The 26,508-nt window shown below is 35.5% G+C and overlaps 1 protein-coding gene across 4 annotated transcripts in view; it reads right to left on the bottom strand.

Moving 5' to 3' along the window:
* The window catches only part of KMT2E (lysine methyltransferase 2E (inactive)), a 92,844-nt gene that overhangs the window by 19,602 nt on the left and 46,734 nt on the right, over nt 1–26,508 (bottom strand). For all 4 annotated transcript variants that reach the window (XM_007526978.2, XM_060196378.1, XM_060196377.1 and 1 more), the window contains 12 exons: nt 25,502–25,616; nt 23,555–23,784; nt 22,129–22,209; nt 17,336–17,394; nt 16,061–16,233; nt 11,197–11,235; nt 8,701–8,931; nt 8,426–8,556; nt 7,724–7,841; nt 5,829–5,938; nt 2,537–2,801; nt 1,317–1,415 (listed from right to left, as the gene is read on the bottom strand). In XM_007526978.2, the coding sequence (XP_007527040.2) occupies nt 1,317–1,415; nt 2,537–2,801; nt 5,829–5,938; nt 7,724–7,841; nt 8,426–8,556; nt 8,701–8,931; nt 11,197–11,235; nt 16,061–16,233; nt 17,336–17,394; nt 22,129–22,209; nt 23,555–23,784; nt 25,502–25,616 (1,651 nt within the window). The remainder of the gene's footprint in view (nt 1–1,316; nt 1,416–2,536; nt 2,802–5,828; nt 5,939–7,723; nt 7,842–8,425; nt 8,557–8,700; nt 8,932–11,196; nt 11,236–16,060; nt 16,234–17,335; nt 17,395–22,128; nt 22,210–23,554; nt 23,785–25,501; nt 25,617–26,508) is intronic.

Raw genomic sequence — 26,508 nt, 5'->3', positions numbered from 1 at the left:
ATAAAGCCTTCATAGCAATTCATATACTACAAAGAAAAGTGTAATTTTCACAGGCCTATAGGTTTGACCCCCATTAGTTTGTGATCTTTAAAAGACTCATTACTAGCCATGCCATTTTGTTAAAAACAGGCTTCCAACCTCCATAGGAACTGAGGCTACGATAATGAAACTACTGCGTTGTTAGGAAATTCATGACATGTTTTTCTATGCAAAAATGACTTCCCAATCCAGTAAGTTTTTTTTTTTTGATAACATACTGTAGTGATAGCCAATTCATTCAATATTATTCTAGATGCTTTCTTATTTAAAATGTAATGCTTTGGCAACTCTGAAATTAATAGATTAACACTGAATATCTAATAAACAAATGGCCATTGTTAAATTGGGTAAGTAATTTTTGAAAAATGCTCAAGAACACTTATTTAGAAAAACTTTTTTTCCTTATAGCAACCAGCTCAATCTTTTCCCCTTATGTGTATTTTTCTTACTATATATCATGAATATTTCAGAAAAATCTGTTGACTGTCAAATGGTTCACATTTGCTTTCACAAATCTGAACAACAATGAGGCTGTTGTAGAGGAATGGCCATCAAGGCAATAAAGCAGATTTTATTTAATTCTAAAATGATCAAATGCCAAGGATTCTACCCCTAGATATAGAAAACCTCAGATTTTATGGACCACACCATGAAAATGGAAGGAAAACCTTACCAAAATACTTTTCTTGGTGTATAAAGACATTTTTCATATCCATGAGCAAACTATACCTTATTACTTTTTGTCACTGCCGGGGCTTCACTACTCTGGGTCAACTTTATCACACTGAGTGGGGGTGCTGGGGAAAGACATCACAGTAAAAACCCCTACACTTATTTTAATGAAAACCTTGCTTTATGATAGCAATTGAGACAGAAGTAGTGGCTAGCAAACTCGGGGTGGTGGTGGTTGTAAATGCAATTTATTTAGTGCTGTTATAAGTTTCATAATTCCATTTTTATTTTATATGAAATCATGTAGAGAAAGCATACATTTAGCTACGAAAGACATTTTGATACTAATTCTGGCATTAAAATTATAATTTATTAATGTTACAACATTCTCAAATGTCTATTAAGCATACAGTCAAAGTACAAAACTTGTGGGGGTTAATTTGGTTTGTAATGACAGCGTCAAATGTTTAGCAGCACATTGTACTTGCCAACTTCAACACACAATATAATAAGCCTTAGTAAAGACTACAATCATTTATGGGACAAGCTGTGACAACCCAAAGCCCAAGTGATAATATAAAGCAGCTACTGGCTTCCCAACTTACCATCTTTCTTTTTCTTTCTGCAATTTGCTCCTCTGATTCCATTTCTACCTCATTGCTAATGGGAGTTTTTTCTTCTATATCATCAATAAAATCTGGCTCCTAAAAGATGAAAATGACTGTTTTATAGAAACTTCTATTCCATCTATAAATTTGGGGTCCTCAATCTCTTTAAAACACAATAAAAAATTACAGGTTTACTTATATCCATTTCTGAGCTTTAAAACTAATTTCCCAATTCAAAAAACTTCACAATCATGCATTAAAATGATTTTGAGTTTAAAAGCTCTAAAAAGTTAATATTCTTATCAGTAAGGCTCAGAAATTCAAATTATGTAGCATAGCCTTATATTTATATTCTTCCCAAAATATATTGTTTCGCAAAATTTCATACCTAGAAACACAAAGCACCCAATGAATGCTTGCTCAGTTTAAGACAAGGAAACTTATTCCTAGAAAATAAGGTACTAGAAATGAGTATTTCATGTTTAAAACAGTACTTAACCTCCTTTTACTTAAAAGTGTACATAACAAATATTTCCTACTGGGGTCAGAAATACAGGCCCTTTCCCCCAATTACCCTATGCACTCATTAATAAATTTTCTCTCAAAAGTATTACTACCCTTTATGAAATTGAAAACAAAGTTTTATATCGTCAGATACAATAAAATTTATTATGAGCAAAAAAAAAAAAAAAACCAGTCCCATCTGGAACATTTTAAATGATTCAGTCTCAGAAAAACTCGTTATCAGGGAGTTGGTCAGTAGCGCAGCAGGTTAAGCATAGGTGGCGTAAAGTGCAAGGACTGGTGTAAGGATCCTGGTTCGAACCCCTGGCTCCCCACTTCAGGGGTGTCGCTTCACAAGAGTTGAAGCAGGTGTGCAGGTGTCTATCTATCTCTTCCCCTGTCTCCCCTCCTCTCTCCATTTCTCTCTCCAACAACCACATTAGTAACTACGATAAAAAGAAAAACAAGGGCAACAAAAGGGAATAAACAAAGAAAATCTGTATCAGTCTCTTAAAATGTCCTGCCTAAGCTATGTAAGTCAAGCAAATCTACTAGATTTAGTTAGATTCTAGTACTAACAACATGTATTTTCTATAAGTACTTCAATGAATAATAGTTGGACTTAAAAATTCTAAAATATTTTACATAAAACATTAAAATGTAGCAGTTTCATTTTAAAAATTCTGTCACTGAATCAGAGCATAACTCAATACCTGGTTATTTGATACTGATAGTCTCAGTGGTGAAAGCTTTCTCTGTTTAGTTTCTGGGCTTTTCATTTTATTGGTTGTTCCTTCACAATCCACAGTAATATTCTGATTTTGTGTATCTCTTTCTTTTGAAATATCCTTTTCTTTTTTTCCTTTTCTCCTTCTAGTTTCATAACCACTATTGATGTTTTCCGTGGATTCAGAAGTGCGTTTCAGTACCGGGCACTCTGGATTTTCCTTGAGGCATGCACAATCCACCTTGTACTTACTGGAAAAAGGATCAGTAAATATTTATTCAGTAAAAGCAAACTGTAAAAGATTCTAATTCATTTTTTTAGCTGCAATTCCACAGAACAGCTTATGCTACTAATTATTTTGTAAGTACAAACCTTAACTAGTTTGTCCTATATTTATGGGATGATTTCAATAAAGAAAATTGTTTTAAAAAATAAGACATTGGGGTGTTCAGTCAGCTATACAGTACATGCACTGGCAAGAGGTACTAAAATCTGTGCCTGTGGTGCTCTCAAAAAAAAAAAGTTATGCCTCATTTTCCAGCTCTTAATTGTTCAGGTATGTGAGCTTAAAAAATAAAATGAATGGATGTAGAGGTCTTGGGTTTGAGCCTCAGCACCAAAATAAACATAGTAGTGTTCACTTGTCTCTAGATGGACTCTAATCTTTTGTAAAAGCAGTAAAGGGCAAACTTTCTAAAATCAAAGGGGGAGATATTTACATTCTTTATCAATAAAGTTTTCCGTCTCCTAGGGGGAAGGAGGGCTAAAAAGGTAACACAAGTTATTATAGCAAAACTGACACAATAATCAAGATACATACAAAAGAAACTGACAGAAATTATAATAGACGTTAATGCCTGCATAAAGAAAAGCTACAATGCAAAGTTCAAAACAATAATGCTATTATCAAGAAATACTATAAAAATGGTCAGGAGATGGTGCAGTGGATAAAACACTGGACTCTGAAGCATGAGCTCCCAAGTTCAGTCTCTGGCAGTACATGTACCAGAGTGATGTCTGGTTCTTTCTCCCCTCCTATCTTTCTCATTAACTAATAAAATATGGGAAAAAATACTACAAAATATATAACCTCATGCAAAAGTCATTAACAAAAAGACTAAAGAAAAATGGAGAGATAAGGTAATTCATAAGAGAAAATCCAAATGATAAAATATATAAAAATACCATTGGGAATAAAACATATGAAAATAGTTAAGTAAAAATATATAAAAACCATTTTTTGGAGAAAAAGAATTAGCATCAATTTTTAAAGTTATAGACTGGAGTCTAAGAGACAATATAACAGTAGGACATAAACTTGCATGCTTAAGCCTTGGGGATCCCAGGTTCATGCTTTTATAATTCTAAAGCCTCCTAACCATTCCTAATCACTAATACTGGAATGAATAAATGGCATAAGCCATGAAAAATAAACTGCAGCTTTACTTAATAGATGAATCTCAACAAGAAATGGCAAAAATGAAGTTTTGTGTATACCCATGTTCATAGCAGCACAATTTGTAATGGCTAAAACCTGGAAGCAACCCAGGGGTCCAACAATAGTTGAGTGGCTGAGCGAGTTGTGGTCTATATACACAACGGAGTACTACTCAGCTAAATAAAAAGTGATTTCACCATTTTCCACCCATCTTAAATGGAGCTTGAAAAAAATCATATTGAGATTAGTCAGAAACATAAGGATGAATATGCTCACAGGCAGAAGTTGAAAAACAAGATCAGAAGAGAAAACACTAAGCAGAGTTTGGACTGGAGTTGGTATATTGCATCAAACTAAACGACGCTGGGATGGGTGTGGGGGAGAGTTCAGGTCCTGGAATATGATGGCAGAGGACCTAGTGGAGGTTTTATTATGTGGAAAACTGAGAAATGTTGTGCATGTACAAACTACTGTTTTTATTGTCAACTGTACCAATAAAGAAAAAAAAATTATTCCTGGTAAAGGAGGAAAAAGAAATATGTCCTGGCTATTAATCATGTCCGTCTTCAATGTGTGCTTTACTTCTTAATTTGGGAAAAGTACAAGAGAATTGCTATTATTTACAATAAATACTTATTTACTCTCTTTTCTGGTGTGGAACTGGGGCCTCACACATGCTCAACTTCACTAATCCCTGGCCATTTTTTTCATTCACATAGAGAAAGAGGAAAGATACTATAGCCCCAGAGTTTCTCCTTATACCAGGCACTCCCATGCTGTGTTAGGGCTCAAAATTTGGACGATGTGCCCTACCCAGTAAGCTATGTCTCAAGCCCTACATTTTTAAAAAAATTACAATTTCTTTATTGGGGGATATATGTTTTACAGTTGACAGTAAATACAATAGTTTGTACATGCATAACATTTCCCAGTTTTCCACTTAACAATGCCCACTAGGTTCTCTGCCATTATGTTCCAGGACCTGGCACATTTTTAAACACTTAAATTGTGAGCTAGAGAGAAAGCTCAGTTTGGTAGAGCACCAGCTTACATGCCTAAGGCTCCAGAGGCCACATGTTCAATCCCAGGTACAACCTCATGAACTGAGCACTGCTGCAGTCTAATTATTTTGCAGAAATAAAAATCTCAACACCTATACTCATTGGGGCCGGGTGGTAGAGCAGCAGGTTAAGCACACACGTGAGTGAAGTGCAAGGACCAATGTAAGGATCCCGGTTCCAGCCCCCGACTCCCACTTATAGAGGGGTTATTACCCGGGTGGTGAAGTAGGTCTGCAGGTGTCTTATCATTCTCTCCCCCTCTCTGTCTTCCTCCCCCTCTCAATTTCTCTGTCCTACCCAACAACAACAACAACAATAACAGTAATGGCAACAATAAAAGGCACTAATAACCCTAGAGGCCAAAACAAAACAAAAAAACCTATTTTTTTATAATAGTTTTTCTAAACAGTATTCCTCAAAGATTCCTGAAAAGGTAAATTCTAAGTAAAATTGGGCACAGTATCTTTTGAGAGGCAAAAGGGGGTATTATTTACATTAATCAATCAAATTAATTGCATGATTAAAATTCAAGAAAAAAAATCATATCATTACTGTAGCTGATTTAGCATTATAATTATAATTACTATTATGATTTATGTTATAACAAAGGAAGTTTGGAAGAGAACTATTAAAATGCTGTAATGGAAGCTGATTAGTAAAACACTTGCTTTTTAGTTGTGTCAGATAAAATAAAAAGCTATAAAACTAATGATAATACCTAATTACTAGTAATAACCACAACACCCTAATTACTTATTAGCAATTAAAACTGAACTCACCAATTTCCATAGTCAAAATCAAAGGCAATTGTAATTTCAGTTCCCTTTGGTATACTTTGTGTTGAATAAATATAAAGATGTATAGTTCCATCTTCAATTTCATGCCTCACCTGTTAAAGTAATTTTACTTCTATAATTTCCTTCTTTTATAAGCATCTTATTCCACAATATTGAGAGATAACTCTTTTCCATGTAATTCACAAATACAACATGGGAAATGGGAAAAGATGCCACTAATTATAAGATTCATGATTATAAGCCAGAAGCTATTAACTGTGAAAGAGGAACATCAATGGAAGCTTGATGCAAAATTCTACAGCCCACCACGTAATATAGAAGAAAACGTAAGTGATAGAATCTTTGATCTGAGAAGGTATAGAACTCGTACAGGTAACATTAAACTTCCTATGGTAGACAATATTCTAGGTACTTTACATGTAATTAACTCTTTTGATTCTAATAATACTTAACAAATAAAACTGAAGCACATAATGTTAGCAAGTCAAAGACATTAATAAGACAATAAGGTTGGCTTTATATATTTTTTGCATCTTCATTTATTTTCTTATTTAGGATAAAGATAAAAAAATTGAAAGAAGGTGGACAAACACACACACCCTCCCCACAGCACTGTTTCACCACTTGTGTAGCTTCCCCTCTACAGGCAGGAAGCAGGGGCTTGAACTCAGGTCCATGAGCATTGTAATGTGTATACTCCCAGATGTGCCACAGTCTGACCCCAATAAGGTTGGTTTTAAACCTACATCTTAACTGTAGTATTACATAACTACAAATTTTTTAAAAATTTATTTTATTTATTCCCTTTTGTTGCCCTTGTTGTTTTATTGTTGTAGTTATTATTGATGTCGTTGTTGTGGGATAGGACAGAGAGAAATGGAGAGAGATGGGGAAGACAGAGAGGGGGAGAGAAAGACAGACACCTGCAGAACTGCTTCACCGCCTGTGAAGGCACCTGCCTGCAGGTGGGGAGCCGGGGGCTCGAACCGGGACCCTGACGCCGGTCCTTGAGCTTAGCAACACCTGCGCTTAACCCGCTGCGCTACCGCCCGACTCCCACATAACTACAAATTTAAATTTTGGGGGACCAAGCTAAGCACACACATTGTAGTGCACAAGGACCCCCGTTTCAAGCCCTTGGTCTCCACCTCCAGGGGAAAAGCTTCACTAGTAGTGAAGCAGGGCTGCAGGTGTCTTGCTTCCCTCTCTCTATCCCCTCTCAGTTTCTCTTTGTCACTAGCCAGTAATAAAAAGGTTTTTAAAAAACTTAAAAATTTCATTTTGGCAAGTGAAAACTAGAGCCAGAATTTTTCGTTTTATTACAGGGGGTAGTGATGGCGCACCTGGTTGAGTGCACATGCTACAATGTGCAAGGACCTGGGTTCGAGCCCCCGGTCACTACCTGCAGAGGGAAAGCTTTGCAAGTGGTGAAGCTGTGCTGCAGATGCCTCTCTCTCTCTCTCTCTCTCTATTACCCCCTCGATTTCTGGCTATCTATCTCCAGTAAATAAAAGCTAATAAAAATACAATTAAAAAAACATTACAAAAAAACCAGTATTACAAAAAAGTAACAGCTCATATAAATTCTACTTTATCTTGTTATCCACCTTCACTAAATCATATCATTTTTTGATGACAAAAGAGTTTGTAGGGTAAATTTAATCTAGCATTTGCTCTTATAAGGAACAACAGAATTTATTCAATGTGCAAAGTATCTTTCAAGAACTCACAATTAGTATCACCTAAACTTTCACAATAGAAAGACACTGGGCTGTAGAAACACTTAAAATATTTCAGGCTACCAGACATTTGTTTTTAATATTCAAAGTTCTACATAGCCACAACCCCCACATTCCCCAAAAGGTTTATAAGCTTACTTCTGCATTTGGTGTACAGGAACGTCTGATGAACCGAGCCTCATTCCCAAAAGTCCTTGCATCAACACACATTTCTAGTCCATGAAATTTAGAATAGAACAAAACAAAAGGGTATGGTCTACAAAGAAAGAAATGCATTAAAAACTTAACATTTACGTTAAGTAACTCCTTAAGACTGTAAGTATAAGTGGAGAAGATTCCTTATAATCTCAGGTACTAAGTTTTAAATTAGTATTCACCTGTTATCACTTCATTTTATCTTTAAAATAGATTTTTAAATTTAAAAATATTTTTATTATTGCAGAGACAGAGATAAACTGAGAGGTGAGAGGGAGGTAGAGAAGGAGAGAGACAGACACCTGCAGTCCGCTTCACCACTCATGAAGCTTTCCTCCTGCAGTTGGACCAGGGGGCTTGAATCTGGGTCCTTGCAAACTTTAATATGAATGCTTAAGCAGGTATGCCACCACAAGACCCCTTAAAACAAATTCTTTTTAGGATTGACAAGAGATAGGTAGGAGACTGAGAAATAGTACATTTTTATTGTAGATTAAAGTTATCTTAATTAGTATTCAATCACAATAAAGATTTAAATACTGAAATGATCACTTCACCATACAAAGAAACACAGAATCATGGTAAATGTCCCCAAATTTAATACTTAACTACAAAAAATGAAAGTGACAAAAATAGAAGAAATACCTTTTAAAGAAATATCCATTTGCTTCAAACTGTTCTCTCAGCATAAACTTCCCTCTGTATTCAATGATAAGTGCATCAGGAGGCAAATCTTTTGCAGATTTCAGTATTTTCTTATTTTTTTGGACATGACTCTGAAATCAAACATGTTGATATTAATAATTGTTAACTGATATTAATAACTGTTAGTTTTTCAGGGTATTTTCAGGATAACTACTTAAGATACACAGAGAAAAGGGAGCTTTATTTTATATGTCTTGGGCAAATATTCTATTTACCTCTACAGGAGGTTTGAAGAGCAAATTGCTGGTATTCAAATCCGATTTACTGATTTCTTTTTTCTCATTGCCACTGCCTAATCTCAAAGCTATTCTTTGTGCCTCCCTCTGAACACCCTCGCTGTACTGGTTATTATTTGCTTCTTCATATCGATCCATCCATGCTTTGATTTTTGTCTCCCATCCAAAGTTTGAACCATCAGATGAAGGATCAATCTCTGGTGCAGAACCCTGAAGTCAAAGCAAGCAAAACATTATTAGCTGGTTAATTTATACACATTTTTATAACAACAAGTGGCAATTTCTATAAACAAAGATTAATATACTTAAGAATGCCAGGCATTTTAAGTTGATGCTAGTGAAGAGACCATAAATAAAAAATTGACTATGTTTTATATACTATATGACTGATAAATATAAGTTGCAAAAACTGAGTAAAGCCAACTGAATGGAGATAGCAGAAATTCAAATTTCACTGTCACTACTATTGCTAAATGGAGGACATCAATAAAATTGAAGTCACTGTCAGCCAATGATTAAAAGAAAAGCAGATACAATTTTTTATTTTAGGAACTATCTATAGCAACAAGTCATAAGATGATATATACTCAAGTTCAATTTATCATAATAAATAGTAATTATATAAACTACATTCTGCATCTTTAGGACATTTTCTTATGTAATATTGTAATTTCAATGTTTTGTAATACAGCATTCATTTAATTGTAATTCTAAGATTAATCAATTGTCCACATGACAAATTTGACATAAACATAAAATATCTCACAGAATGTGAAATGACCCAAAAATGAATTAAAGCCTAAATTTATTAATAATAATGAGGGCAAAAATATTCAAGCTTAAGTTCTTGCTTCTCTTCTCCCCTATGAGAACCTATAAAATAAAAATAACAAATGCCAAGTAAAAAGTTAAAACCTGGGAGTTGGGCTGTAGCGCAGCGGGTTAAGCGCAGGTGGCGCTAAGCTCAAGGACGGGCGTCAGGATCCCGGTTCGAGCCCCCGGCTCCCCACCTGCAGGCAGGTCCCTTCACAGGCGGTGAAGCAGGTCTGCAGGTATCTTTCTCTCCCCCTCTCTGTCTTCCCCATCTCTCTCCATTTCTCTCTGTCCTATCCCACAACAACGACATCAATAATAACTACAACAATAAAACAACAAGGGCAACAAAAGGAAATAAATAAAATTAAATTAAAATTAAAAAAAAAAGTTAAAACCTCTATTTTCTCCTCACCTCTCAATTTCTCTCCATCCTATTAAGTGAAACAAACAAACAAAAGACTACTAGAAGCAGTGGGTTTGTAGTGCCAGTACTGAGCCCCAATAACTGGAGGCAAAAAATAAAATAAAATAAAATAGAAATAAGTAGGGAGTTGGGCGGTAGCGCAGTAGGGTAAGCACACGTGGTGCGAAGCGCAAGGACCAGCTTAAGGATCCCAGTTCAAGCCCCAGGCTCCCCACCTGCAGGGGAGTCCCTTCACAGGCGGTGAAGCAGGTCTGCAGGTAGATGTCTGTCTTTCTCTTCCCCTGTCTTCCCCCCCTCTCTCCATTTCTCTGTCCTATCCAACAGCGACAACATCAATAAAAACAATAACTACAACAACAATGAAAACCAACAAGAGCAACAAAAGGGAAAATACATAATTAGATTTCTACACTATGTAAAACCTAACAACTGAAGTTGTTAAAATCACAGATTTCATAAAGGTCTTTTAGATCTATAAAGATGGAGGGGTAAGTGGTGGCACACCTGGTTAAGTACACACATGACAGTGTGGGAGGACCCATGCTCAAACCCCTGGTCCCCAATTGAAGGAGGAAAGCTTCACAAGTAATGAAGCAAGGCTGCAGGTGTTTTGCTCTCTTTTCCTATCCTCCCTTCAATTTCTCTGTCTCTAATAATAAAAAGATTTTTTAATTACATATATGTAAATGTACACAATAATACAAATTATCAGTTTCCTTCTGAGTAACCTTTATTATAAAAAGTTCTTGATTAATAATTTCACATATTAGTAAACACATCTTAATAAAGTAGTATATAAATCCAGTAAAAATTTCAATTGTACTTCTAATAAAGCAAAGAAATGCAATATAATGAAGAGAACATAAAAATTATGGCAAACTAGGGAGTCCAGTGGTAGCGCAGCAGGTTAAGCGCATGAGGCGCAAAACGCAAGGACCAGCGATTAAGGATCCTGGTTGAAGCCCCCGGCTCCCCACCTGCAGGGGAGTGGCTTCACAGGTGGTGAAGCAGGTCTTCAGGTATCTCTTTCTCCCCTCCCTCTCTGTCTTCCCCTCCTCTCTCCATTTCTCTCTGCCCTATCCAACGACGATATCAATAACAACAACAACAACAAAAGACAGTAAGGGCAACAAAAGGGAAAATAGATAAATAAAATTAAAAAATATATATGGCAAACTAGCCACATAGCAAGATATAGAATAGCTATCAGTTGATAAGAGATTAAGTATTTTTACCTTAACTCTCGATGACTTTCTAGATCCTTCACGAAAGGCCTGAAATAACATGGAATTCTGAGTTAGTTTAAAAACTGAATATAGCAACCCAGGATAAAACACTGGACTTCTAAGTGTGAGATCCTTAAATTCAACCCCTGGTATTGCATGTGCCAGATACTCTGGTTCTTATTTTCTCCCCTCTCTCACATCTAAAAACAGAATAACTGAAACTTTAGCATCAAGATAGCTCATCTGGATAGTGTGCTTGTTTTGCTATGTATATAACCCAGGTTCAAGCCCAGTCCCCACTTCACTAATAGAAGATTCAATGTTGTGGTGTTTTTCTCTTCTCTGTTTTTGTGTTTCTAGCTGGGGGGGATAAAAAGTTGTACCGAAGCTTTTCTCTTTAGTCTCATAATAACAAAAAACCTTTGTAATAACCAGTATAATGAGAAGAGTGCTTATGCAAATAAAGTCTACTAGAATACTACCCTACTATTACAAATAGAATCCAGGGGCAAGAGATAGCTCAATAGGTAAGCTTGTGTCTTATCATCCATGAGGTCCCAAGTTTTATTCCATCCCATAAGAAAACACTATGAGTAGCAGAATGGGACTCCATGTATGAGGATTCTCACTTTCTCAATCCCTTTGCCCTAACCATCTCTTTCTAAAGCTAAAAAATAGGCATTGGGAAGTCAGTCAGTATTACCATACATGTGTGAGACCTTAAATTCATTTTCTTGCACTACATTAAAAAGAATGCAGACTATGTAATAATTTTGAATGTGTAAGGGATATATAAAGCTAAGAAAAATCAAAATTATGTGCAAAAATACATGGAAAAGTATTTGGTAAAATTTGTAAAAGTTGTAAAAATAACGTGATTTTGTTGATATCACAATACAAGTTTTGGGAGTGAGAAAACAATGTTATTAATATTTTAATTCTGTAAGACAAATAGCAAGTGAAATCACTTACTGTGCTAACAGATAATAACTAAATTATCAATAAATATTTAGTGACAGATCAGTAGTCTGTCAGGTGCTAATGTGGTATTTAAGACTTTTCTTACCCTACCCACCCACCCTAACATAAATTATATATATATATGCCTAAAGTAAGCACTATATAACAAAATATATTTAATTGCCACATTTTTGTATAGTTTGTATGTTGGAAGAAAGATCTTTTTAATGAGGCGTGGGGCCAGCTTACCTGATAAAGAACATTCCTTACAGTGCATGAGACCCAATATTCAAGCCCCTGTTCCACACAAGAGTACAATGGGCAGCACAAGAGAAGCTCTGTGGGTGGTGGAGCAATGCTCTGTGGATGGTGGAGCAATGCTATAGTGTCTCTCTTTTCTCCGCCTCTCTCTCAAAATAAATAGTTAACAGTAATAATAATAACGATGATGGTGATGGAGAGCTGGGCTTGAAAAGCCAGTCAGTAATATCACACATGTGCAAGACTCTAGGTCCATTCCACAATAAGACATCAAAAAGTAAAATAATCCATGATAAAGACAACTTAAACTGCAAAAGTAGACCACAGAAGACTTGTTTAAAAAGTCAAATTTTATGATTCTGGCTTAAATACTATAAATACTTCACTATGATAGAGCAAAAACTTGTTAGCAAAGAAGTAATATAAGAAAAAATAGAGTATCATAACCAAATACAAAAAAGAATATTACAGAAAGGATGAAAGTAGTCAAAAACTAAAAAAAAAAAAAAAAAAAAAAAAGTTACTGTTTTACTCTGATGTAATGACAGCTTACAATGATTTTATAGAAGGAAAAAAGTAAACAGTATATTGAAGATACTTTCCAAAAGAAAAAACAGCAGGCCCTGGGAAAAATCAGCATTAATTTCAAGGACAATTTCAAGATTTTTGAGCTATGATTCTAATAATGGTGTTAACAAAACAAAAAAAATTTGGAGATGGTCAGTGAAGATATAAGAATGGTTTGGAGAAGAAACTCAGTACAATTAGTAATATAAAATCCATTTACATGTAGTATGTGCTGTCAAAGGGTTTATGGATTGAAAAATTAAAATTCATGGATCATAATACACATCCATTTATTGGGTACAGACATGCAGAAACTGAGAGGGAAGGGGGTGATATAAAGGAAGAGAGACAGAGAAACACCTACAGCACTGCTTCACCACTCACAAAGCTTTTTCCCTGTAGGTAGGGAGTGGGAGTTCGAACCCAGGTCCTTGCACATTGTAACATGCACACTCAAATCAGGTGTGCCGCCACCTGGTTGCCACATCCATGTCTTTAAATACTTTATCCAACATTGCTGATAGAAATGATACTTGATGGGCGGAGGGTAGATAGCATAATGGTTATGCAAAGAGACTCTCATGCCAGAGGCTCCCAAGTCCCAGGTTCAAGCCCCCCGCACCACCATAAGCCAGAGCTGTCTAGTGCTCTGGTTTAAAAAAAAAAAAAAAAAAAAAACTCGATATGAAAGTTCTGAATTACTGAAACACCAGTACCTTCATTGGGCTTTGTGAGTATCTCTTTAATCTTTCTACAATGTTTAACTCCATTCATATTTTTAACATTATTTTAACAAAAAGCATGACTACACATATCCTATATCTAATTATAATGATAGCCTCTAAATAATAACAAAACAGCAAACTAGATATTTTACATCCAGCTCCTGAATTTTTCCTCTAATCTATTCAAGTATTAAGTTAATAATAATAAAGAAAAAAAAACTTTTCCCCCTCCACCATCCCCCCTCTGCCCCGTAGCCCAGGAATTCAAGCCAGGTTGAAGCCCCCAGGCCCTACCACAGGGAGGAAAGTTTCATGAGTGGTGAAATAGTGCTGCACATCATGCCTACATATTTACAGGGCTGTTGGTGGTTTTTTGGTTGTTCGTTGGTTTTGTTTTTTAGTTAGAGAGAAGCAGAGGCAATAGTGAAAGACAGACATCTCCACAGCACTGGTCCACCACTTCTAACGTTTTAATTCAAATCTTTGCACACAGTGAAACGTGTGCTCTACCTATTGAGCTAATCTCCAGGCCATCTCTTTCTCTTAAATAAATATATCAATATTTTGAAATAAATGGCACAACCCAAGACATAGAATGCTTCATTAAAAAAAAATTACCTAATCAGAGAAAATGTATAATCAATGCTTTATTCAAGTAACAGATTTGGATGAAACCATATAATCTAAAAACAAATATAGAGGGATAAAATTTCCAAGTCACATATAATAAGTAAATCATAGGGAGTCGGGCTGTAGTACAGTGGGCTAAGCGCAGGTGGCGCAAAGCACAAAGACCGGCATAAGGATCCCAGTTTGAACCCCGGCTCCCCACCTGCAGGGGAGTCACTTCACAGGCGGTGAAGCAGGTCTGCAGGTGTCTATCTTTCTCTCCTCCTCTCTGTCTTCCCCTCCCTCTCTCCATTTCTCTCTGTCCTATCCAACAACAACAACAATAACTATAACAATAAAACAACAAGGGCAACAAAAGGGAAAAAATAAATAAATAAATATATATATATATATATAAAAAAAGTAAATCATAGGGGCAGGGCGGTGGTGCATCTGATTGAGTACACATATTACTATGTATAAGGTGTTCAAGCCCCAGTGCCCACCTGAGGGGGAAAGTTTCATGAGCAGTGAAATAGCGCTGCAGGTTTATCTCTTTCTCTCTCTATGAATCCTTTCTTTCTCAATTTCTCTGTCTCTATCCAATAAAATAAAATTAAAAATAAGTAAATCATAATTTTGAAGTAGCAAGTGGAAAAAGGTGACTCAACACCTATGCACAAATTCCTAAAGTGTAACAAACAAGAAAAAGGAAACAATCTTTTCCTGTTACAATCTAGGTAAGGAAAACAAAGTAAGAGTATACAGTTAAATGACATATGGAAAGCTCAATTGCCATGATACACAAAGTAAAATAATTATATTTGGTAGGAGAAAAGCAAATTTTGTAGAAGACTTGTTTGAGATGGGCCTCAATGTATAGTTGGTTTTAAAAAGATAAAAACATAGAAGACAATTTTCTAAATGGTAGAGGAACAGCATAAACAAATATATCCATAAAGTAAAGGTAGAATTTGTCAACAGATGTCCACATTGTATAAAATACAGGTAGAAGAGTATTAGTATTAGAGAAAAACATGTTTGTTTATAAAAGTTTATTTTAACCAGTGAAGTAAACTAAGGAAGTGGGGGGGAAATGTTTTTTTTTTATTAAACTATGGGCTGGGGAGACAGCATAATGGCTATGCAAAAGACTTTAATGCCTCAGTCCCAGATTCAATCCATAAGCCAGAGCTAAGCAAAGCTCTGGTTGCTCTGTCAGTAAAAATAAATTAATTAAAAAATAAAACTATCTGCTGCCAATTATATAACCACATAATATAATAAGAATTACTCAAAAGCTTTTAATTTTGACTTCATATCTGGCATTATTTTACTTGATAACCGCAATACAGTAATAGTGGAAAATGTTTTCTACCTTAGATGACAAAAATTATTAGCCGTTACAACAAATAGCAAAGTAATGTACAGTCTTCTGCTGTAATATTTAATTTAATCCAGGGGAGATTTATTCCATAACACTTAAGTGGGGAAAAAAATGATAAGAAATTGAGTAAATAAGACTTTACTTAAAGGATTAAGTAGGATTCAGAAAAAAACAAAAAAACAAAACTGGTACTCTAATAGTATGAACTATCTCCCCTGGCCCCCACTTCAATCTTTAAAACACATTACATTTTGAAAAATGAATTTAATTAGGCTGAATTCCTGCTAACTTCTAGAAACTGTCATGATTCTCTTATAAAACTCAGCTCCTACCATTTTCTATCTACTCATCTAAAAAAACTTACTTTTTTACATTTTGAAATGTTTTGTTCTTTCTCTCCACTTTTTTTTCTCCTCTTATCATTAACCTTGGAAACTCTTGAAGCTGTTAAAGTAATTGATGTAGGAGTGTGTTGAAATGCAGTATATAATTCCACAGGAACCTCATCACCACTCTCAGTTGCACTGGTATCACCATCTTCAAAAGTAAAACAAGATGTCACAATACCTCCACATTTATTGTACATGGAAAATGTAATATAATACTTTATGACCAGCTACTGTATCATCTCCTTACTCTAAAGCTGTTATTCACTTCCTTGCTTCACGCATGATGATGTACTTAAGTGCAAACTAAAATTAACGTTTCAAATATTATAAACTAAAAAACAAACAAACAAACAAAAACAGAAAACTGGCAACACACTCAGGTAGTATGAATGGAAAAATAGGTATTTGAAGATGTTACCAGTGAAAATCCAAAATTCCCTATTAGTGGGAATTTATATCTAGCAAAATTAAATGCATGCTTATACTTTGATTCAGCAATCTTATGTCTAGTGAATCTATCCAAAATCAAGATGGCAAAAATACAAAAAACTTATACAAGAGAATTTCATTATTTGAAATAAAAGCTAATGTTTGTAATAAACAAAAACAAATTAAAACATACTGGAAATGACTCAAATGTCCATTGATCACAAATAGCTCAATACCATGTGCCTTGACTGGGGTTCAAATCCCTGGACCCCACCTGTAGGATGAAAGCTTCATGAGTGGTGAAGCAGGGCTACAGGTGTCTCTTTTTCCTACCTCCCTTTCTACTTTTTCCTACCTCCCTTTCTACTTCCCCCATTCTTCTCAACTTTTCTCTTTCCTATCAGATAAAAAGAATGAAAGGCAAAAAATACAAAAGGGGAAAAAATAGCTGCTATGAGTGGTGGATTCATCATGCAGTCACTGAGCCTCCAGACAATCCCAGTGGCGATTTAAAAATAAATTAATGAAAAAAAAAAAAAACTCTGCCACTATCTTTCAGAAGTACAAGTTTTACTCTTTTAAACCCATGTGTCAAAAAATATGGATAGTCTAACATATTCTGTACTTCATTTTCTCTTATTTCCACATCTTTGATTCTATAACTTATAAAAAAATCTTAAATTTATACCATGCTTATAAATTATGTATAGCTACAACATTCATCAGAAAGGTGTTTACAAACTAGTCAATTAGAAAATATGCAGGTCACTCATACTCTGCAGTATACTAATGCTGATTTAGTATAAATCCTTTTCACCCACCTGACATATTTTCCCTTTTCCGGCGTTGTAGTAGCACCGCCCTCTCTTTATCCAAACTCCTACATTAAAATATTAAAATAATTATTTAGAAAAATTTCATTAACTTAGATGTAAAGTAGATGTTTTATATGTAACTACATGTGACAGTTTCTCTAATATTCTTACCAAGAAATCAACAATGTTATTTTCCTTGCAAAATTGTTTAGATTGATTTAACATAAAGATAGATGTTAGCTAACTGACTCTACTGTACTCTGCTAAGAAAGTAATTGACTTAGGAAACTAGAACATCAGGACTGGTTAGTGGTGCACCAAGTAGAGCACACACTGCAGGGAAGCAGTGATGCAGGTGTATCTCCTTATCTTCCCTACCTTCTCAATTTCTCTGTCTCTATAAAAATAACAAGCAAAAACTACTACATCTTTTCCCCAACTTAATATTTACAGTAAAGTCTAGAGAAAAAGTTAATAAAATTAAAATGATAATTTTAATTACTTAAACTTACAATTCTTAAATGTGTTTTCACTGCCTAAACTTAACAGAAATAAAATAACATCAGACTGGATTGGAGTAGATAGCATAATGGTTATGTAAAGAGACTCTCATGCCTGAGGCTCCTAAGTCGCAGGTTCAGTCCCCCACACCACCATAAGCAAGAGCTCTGGGGAAAGAAGTAGTAGTAGTAGTAGTAGTAGTAGTAGTAGTAGTAGTAGTAGTAGTAGTAGCAGCAGCAGCAGCAGCAGCAGCAGCAGCAGCAGCAGCAGCAGCAGCAGCAGCATTAGATCTTATTCTCAGAAGGGAGACTGAAGTGCCTAATTTGCTAGGAATATGATTATCCCAGCATCATTGATAACTACCCTAGTTATCATAGAATGATAATCAGATTGATCTTGCCTTCTGCAATGGTCATTTTTTAACCAATTCTTATTGAATTCATGAAAAGATATTTATCCACACCAAAATCTATCAGGAGTAAAGACTAGTAACTATCATAAAGTAAAACAAAATCACTTGGGGCCTGGCAGTGGCACAACCAGTTATTAGTATGCATAAAGACTCGGCATCAAGCTTCCCAGCCCCATCTTCAAGGAAAAAGTTTCAGAGTAGAGAGGCAGCTGCAGGTGTTTCTCTCCCTCTCTATGTCCCATTCCCTCTCAATTTCACTATGTCCTAACAAATTAAAAAATCATTAATTATAAAGGCAAAGTAGAACTACACTAAGATGACTCTCAACTACTTAACTGGCAAAAAATACATCACTGAACACTCCTGTGAGGCTTTTGAGAAAGCAGGCATGCTCACTTTTACTGATAAAGACTAACATTGTATAGCTCCTGATGGGAATTCAATGAAATTTGACAAAACATCACATATACACTTACCCTTTTTTACAACCCCACCTCTTTGAGGGCATATAATTTGCAGTTACTAAAAGACTGAAAACATCTCAGAAGTTCACCAAAAAAAGAATTGTTTAAGTAAACTACAGTACAAAAGCAACTCCAGAGCATCTAGACTGGTTAAATTAACTTCAGCTTAACTTTCACTGGAAAAAAAAAAAATCTAGGGGATACAGAAGTACCTAAAAGTAATAAAGAGATAAGTCAATCTAAAATCTAGGGGATACAGAAGTACCTAAAAGTAATAAAGAGATAAGTCAATCTAGCCATACTGTTAGTGCTAGTGCTGGTACTATTAACCTGAAACTACTGTATTCTTCTGTAGGATTAAGCAATTAAGTAACTATGTGATAATCTATTACTGTCTATCTGGTGAAGAATTAGAATAAAAGAGGTAGTTGGCATGCAGAAGTGATTAAATGAAACTATTTTATTCCTAATTTTAAATTGCAATTATCAACATACACCTATTTTTAAAATAAAAAATACATCAAAACCTATTTCTGGGGCTGGGTGGTGGCGCACCTGGTTGAGTGCACATGTTACAGTGCACAAGGACCCAGGTTCGAGCCCCCAGTCCCCACTTGCAGGAGGAAAGCTTCACGAGTGGTGAAGCAGGCTGCAGGTGTCTCTCCATCTCTCTCCCTATCTCCCCTTCTCGATTTCTGGCTGTTTCAAAAAAATTAAAAAACAAACAAAAACCTATTTCCAAGTTCTGTCTACTAAAAAAAACCTAAAAATAGCGACCAGTTTAGTAGTAGGAAGGAACATGATGACCTCTCAGGCTCTGGTCTTGATAATTAATTCTGAGTCTGGAAAAGAGATGTATAGCAGTAGCTAGAAACATCCTGCCATTTCAAATGGCACAAAAATTATCAAATTCTACTAGGCACTGTCAAAAGGGTGAGTCAATTTGAAAAGGTTCCCAGGTGACCAAAAATAGGGCAAATATGAGCACAGATAATGGTAATAACTTTAATAGACTGGCAGTTTAAATCACTGAGTTTGGGGAGATACAAGATGGTAGAGCACATACATTACCACATGTGAGGACCTACGCTCAAGTTCCTAGCCACCACAAGGGAGCACTTACAGAAAGGAGGCTTCATGAGCAGTGAAAGTAGTGCCTGTCCTTCCCTCAGTCTCTCTTTCCCTCTCTCTGCTTCTCACCCTGTATCTAAGAGGAGGGGAAAAAAAAGTCTGCCTGGAGTAATGAAGTTGTATAGGTTCAGAGCCATAGTGATAATCCTGGTGGGGGAAAAAAAAATCCCTGCGTTAATAATGGCACTTATATTCTTTTCTATCATTATTTTGAAAAATGATAATGTGAAGGCTTAACAACCACCATTTACTGTAGCTAACTGCAATTTACTTCAACTAGCTTGTTTCCTCAGAAATAATTCCACTTAATAAGTTATTGACAGGAGCTTGGTGATAGTACACCAACTTAAGCACATGTACTATAATGCAAAGGGACCTGGGTTTAAGCCTCCAGTCCCCACCTGAAGGAAAGCTTCATGAACAGTGAAGCAGTACTGGAAGTGTCTCTCTCTCTCTCCCTATCTCCTCCTCTACCCTTTTTCCATACAATAATTTTTTTTGAAAAGAATTTAAAGTCAAATATTTTACAACAGAATTAATGTCACTAACTTGCAACCCTAGTAAATCAACAAAGCTAAAGAATTCACTTAACAGGTTTCATCAAAGGGGCAATCCAGACATCATGTGTCACTTAATAGAACAGTCTATGAAAGTCACACTAGGGGTTGGAAGACAGGTCAGCAGGTAAGAGTACACTCCTGGGGCTGAGTAGTGGACCATCTGGTTGAGCACACGTTACAGTGCACAAGGACCCGGGTTTGAGCCCTTGGCCCCCACCGGCATAGGGAAAGCTTCACGAGTGGTGAAGCAGTGCTGCAGGTGTCTCTTTGCCTATCTCCCCTTCTCAATTTCTGGCTATCTCTATCCACTAAGCAAATTTGGGGCCTGACACCCCCAAAATTACACAGGAACACCAAGAATAGTACCAAAGGAAATTCCATGATGGTTAAGAGAGTGTCAGTGTTGCTCTTTCTTCCTCCTGTCACTTCCTTTCTTTCTTTTCTCTACCTAATTACACAACACTACATTTTGGGATCCAGTAGGCTGCTTGGCAGTATTGCATGTGTACAAGGCCCTCAGTTCATTCACTAAAACATTAAAAATTGCATACTGAAACAAAAATATTGAATCTAAATCTGATCACAAACCTACTTACAGAAAACTGAAGAGGGCAGAGAAAGTTATTAAATCATGATAATATAATCAGCAAACTCATTAAAACAATTCAGACAGATACTGCAAAGGGAAACTAGTATTGGTAGAACAAAGAGAATAGACTTACGATAACAGGCTATGTCACAATCAGTAATTTGTCTATACCTGGATAGTAAGTATGTTGTGTGTATAACAATGGGTTTGTGCTTATGTCCTTTTTACTGCAGTGTCTGGGAATAAACTCAGGGTTACAAGTATGTTCAATATCACTGTCCTCTCTCAGACCCAAATTTTATTCTATATATTTAGAGACATGGAGAGAGATACCAAAGCACCACTACCTACCCTCTTGGGTCTCCCATGTGGTACTAGTGATCAAACCCAGGGCCTCATGCACAGTAAGGCATGTGTTTTATTCACTGGGCCAACTCTCAAGTTTGTGGTTATGTTTTCTTTATAGAGCCCACAACTAAACATATGTGTTTACATGTGTAGTATGTGTATATGTGTAAATATACACATGCATGCACTGAAGTACATAGAATACATAAATGTGAAATGTGTGATATCTGGGGTTTGCATTAAAATAATACATAGCAGCAATGGAAAAAAGCACTGTAAAACAAAATGGTGAGAAAATGCAAGTCCATTTACTTTTTTGTTTGTATATAGGTTTGAAATATCTGTAACACATTTAGAAAAAAATAAATGGGCAAAAGCACATTACTGTAAACAGTGGAATGACAGCACAGACCTACACAAACTTTGTACCTAAAGGAATGTCCACTTAATAATTCTTTAATGTAATACATTCAGTGAGGGGCAGGGAAGATATTACCACTTAGAAGACACACTATTATTAGATTGTCAGAAAAGTAAGTCATGACTTTTCTGACAATCCAATATTTTATGTATTTTATGTATCATTAATTTAAGAAAATGTAAAACATAATACACTATCACTAGATTCATCCTCATTTATGTCAGAATACAAAAAAAAAGTCAACAACAAAAAAAAAGAACATATCTTAGAGTTGATGAAATTCAGTGATCCAATAATTGTCAATCTAGTACCTCTAACAATTTTAATTATCTCAGTAAAATTGGTAGTCATCTACTTAATATACATAACTTACCTAGGCTGACAACGTTCACATAGATAAGTATCAGGAATATGTTGTCTGTCGATCCCCATGCAATCAATATGCTGCCAAACACTTAAGGGATGGAAAAACAGAATATATAAACTATTGTTAAAATCATTCTTAATTCACATTTGATAGCCATTTTGTTATCAGTAACTGCTGAGTTTAATAATGTAAAAGATGTTGTGAAAAATTCATAGAAACATGCCCTCAAAGAAATAAACTTAGAGATGTAAAAACAAGAGGACAAAATTGAAAGCTATATATATATATATAAGTTTTTAAACTAAATATAATTTTTAAATGTAAAGTATGTGGAGATGTCTGCACTACTTAAAGTTAATGAGAAAATAATGGAAAAGTTGTGTGGTCTATCTATATAGATAATGGACGATTACTCAGCTATTAAGAATGGTGAATTCACCTTCTTCACCTTATCTTGAGTGGAGCTTGAAGAAAACATGTTAACTGAGAGAAGTCAGGAACAAAAGGATGAATATGGGAAGATCTCACTCATAGAAGTTAAAAAAACAAGATCAGAAGGGAAAACACTAAGCAGAACTTGGAGTGGAGTTGGTGTATCACACCAAAGTAAAAGACACTGGGATGGGGGTGACAGTTCAGGTCCTGGAACATGATGGCAGAGGAGAACCTAATGGGGGTTGAGTTGTTATGTGGAAAACTGGGAAATGTTATGCATGTAAAAACTATTGCGTTCTGCTGTCAAATATAAACCATTAATCCCACAGTAAAGAAAATTTTAAAAAAAATTTCTAATATGTACTTAAAAATGAAGGAAATGGTATCATTGGTTCTTTTTTTTCCCTCCCCCCCAATTAACAAAATAACCAGAGCATTACCCTGGTGTTAGGCAATCAGGACCCTACTAGAATAGCCTTTTCTTTGTGGCTGAACCAGGGTTGGGGGAGGGGAGACAATGGTTCTGGTTCAAGGAGGCTCCAGAATGTTGCAAGGTTCAAATCAAAAGGAGGTGAGAGAGTCAGGTCAAAATGTACAATTCCCCCAAGTGGAAAATCACAGTGACTATGTGGCACAAGTAATTACAAAGGAAATACTTAGGACTCAACTCTCCTCTCATTTCTATTTTCTCTACTACCATATATCTACCACTATTAAATGTATAAAAAGAGTAATGTGGTCCTATATGAATAAGTTACAACTCAGAGCCTATTATTCAATTAACTACTACGATTCTAATAATAAACTCTAAGGTAAATCCTAAAATAGCTTTATTCCCATAGGCACTTACTCTATAAGCAAAAGATCGTGTTGATAAGAACACTTTTAAAATGTATTCATTACTTCCGTCAAGTGACTGTAAAGATCTTTTCCAACAGTAACAAACACAGGCTAGCAATATTTAAGAAATATAAACCAATGGCATGAAATATTTTACCTGCATTTGTCACAACAGATCATGTATCCATCATCATGTGTAAAACCACATATGCACCTGGTCACATCAGTACCATAACTTCCATCCTCAGATGTGCTGATTGTAGTAGCACTGGAAGTTTCGTCAAAATTAGGAGTGGTAAATATGCCTACTTCATTTTTGCTAATAAGAACTGATGGAGGAGGGGAAGCCGGAGGTGTTGGAGGAGGACGAGCACCATAATTATGGTCCTGGATAATTAAACAAAAATATACCATAACAAAATTTAAACAATGGTATGAATTTAAGAAAAATTCAATCATTAATCTGAATATTTAAGAGAGAAATTGGTCTAGTTCTTCAATACCTTTAAAATAATGACTCAGCATTGCTAGATATTAACCATGATAGTAAGTGAATACATCTACCTACAACCATAGACACTTTCAGTCTTCCTCAAAAAATTGCTTCTCCACCCCTTAAATCTGGAGACAGCTTCATAATCCTACATTCATATAGCTATACCTTCAGATATAAGCAGGTGCAAAATATGAGAAGAGATTTAAAAATTCAGGAATATGGAAGATAAAAAAATATATAACAAAATCTTATACATAAGACATACTAGTTGCCAGAAAAGTCATGACATAATTTTTATGTTTTTCTATGCAAAAATGTGTCCTGACTTTTTTTTTTTAAGCCAGAACACTGCTCAGTTCTGGCTTATGGTGGTGTAGGGGATTGAACCTCGGACTTCGGAGCCTCAGGCATGAGAGTCTCTTTGCATTGTGCTATCTACCCCAGCCCTTTTGTCATAACTTTTTTGACAACTCAAGATTATAAAGTATACCATAAATTTCTTTAATTTGTTAAATTTTATTCTGGTGCAAGAGACAAAAAATTCATATTGTACTCTGATAATATCACAAATACTTCCATTTTAATACTGTGTTTCAGTATAAGCTTTGCCTCATACTAATTATAAAGAAAACTGAGTAAGTTAATATAGGTAAGCTTTATTTTCTCAGCTATAAGATGGAAATGAATATTATACCTACCTCATAAGGACTTTTTTGAAGATGAAATAAAATATGCAAAAATAATTAGCAAAAAGCCTAGTCTGTAAGTGCTCAGTAAGTGGTAATCAATTATCATGTAACTCACTATATAATTTATAATTAAAAGTACAGAGTACAATTCTTCCTACCTTTATAGGGAAGATAAAGAATACCAAGTCATTAATAATATACAATACAAAATAATAATTAAACTTCTAGGAAATATCTTTTCTCGATTTTTTTTATATTTATTTTCCCTTTTGTTGCCCTTGTTGTTTTTCATTGTTGTTGTAGTTATTGTGTTGTTATTGATGTCGTTGTCGTTGTTGGATAGGAGAGAGAGAAATTGAGAGAGGAGGGGAAGACAGAGAGGGGAGAGAAAGAGAGACACCTGTAGACCTGCTTCACCGCCTGTGAAGCAACTTCCCTGCAGGTGGGGAGCCGGGGGCTCGAACCGGGATCCTTAGGCCGGTCCTTGCACTTTGCACCATATGCGCTTAACCCGCTGCACTACTGCCCAACTCCTTAGAATTTTAATCCTTTGAATGTGAATTAAAAGTTATACTTAGGGCTGGGGAGATAGCAAAGTGGTTATGTACGAAGACTACCATGCCTGAAGAAGCCCTGAGGTCCCAGGTCCAATTCCCTGCACCACATTACTAACCAGAGTTTAGCAGTACTCTAGTCTCTCTCCTCCATTATCTCACTCATTTAATAAATATTTACAAAGAAATATTTACACAACATATTTTATTAAAATTATATACCTTCTTGTTTAAATAGTATGAAAACAAACATGCTTTGCAAATATACAATTGTATATAATTGTATTGTATGGCATCATCCAGATCTATGTTCAGCCTTTAGAAATATTAAAAAATACCCTTCCAGGTATATTTTTGACACTTACCGCATATGGCAAACCAATGTAACTGTGTGAATGATGCGAGCTGCTGGTATATAACTGGTGGGGATAACTGTTGGATTTCTCAACTACCACAGGGCTAGCTTCTACAGATTCTGGTCTGGAGAGAAAAAAAAGTTATCAAATAGAATTCCATTCATTTTGTTTTTTACTCAATTTAAAATTAAAAGCACATATATTGCTTATAAATATATCTTTATTATAGAGACACACCCTGGGATAAGGCATATTTCCTGTCTAGCTTTTGTATCATAAAACTTGTTTAATTAAAGAAAATTAATGTCCCACTTGCAAATTCAAATATAGGTTCCATTTCTATCTATATCTATATATCTACATATCTATATTTATATATCTATATCTATAAAGTGGTGGGGCCAGGCAGTTGTGTACCTGGTTAAGCGGTCACATTACAATGTGCAAGAACACAGGTTCAAGCCCCTAGTCCCCACCTGCAGAAGGAAACTTAACAAGTGGTGAAGCAGGGCTGCAGGTATCTCTCTGTCTCTTTCCCTCTCTATCTCCTCCTCCTCCCTCAATTTCTGTCTATTCAATAAAAAATAAATAAAAACAATAAAAAATAATTTTTAAAAAGTGGCCAGTGAAGTAGCCCTGGTGGTTGAGGAAACAACTTGCATGATTATGGCCCTAGGATCAATCCTTGGCAATGCACATGCAGGAGCAGTGCTCTGCTTGATCATGCACTTCCTCTTTCTATACATACATGCATATATACGTATATATCATCTTCAAAAATCAAAATTATGGGGTTGGAAAATGGTTCTCCAAGTAAAGCATGTGCTTTACAATTAGCAAGGACGTGGATTTAAGCCCCTGACCAACTACACAGAAACATCATGCAAAGAGGTTCATAAGTGAAGCAGTGCTATGCTGTTTCGTGTGTGTGTGTGTGTGTGTGTGTGTGTGTGTGTGTGTGTGTGTGTTGGAGAGAGAGAGAGAAAAAGAATGAATGAGGGAGGGAGGGTCTTCCT

This window comes from Erinaceus europaeus, chromosome 8 (genome assembly GCF_950295315.1).
Source record: "Erinaceus europaeus chromosome 8, mEriEur2.1, whole genome shotgun sequence".
Classification (NCBI taxonomy): Eukaryota; Metazoa; Chordata; class Mammalia; order Eulipotyphla; family Erinaceidae; genus Erinaceus; species Erinaceus europaeus.
Note: the sequence above shows the minus strand (reverse complement) of the source record. Positions and strands in the feature narration are given on the sequence as shown.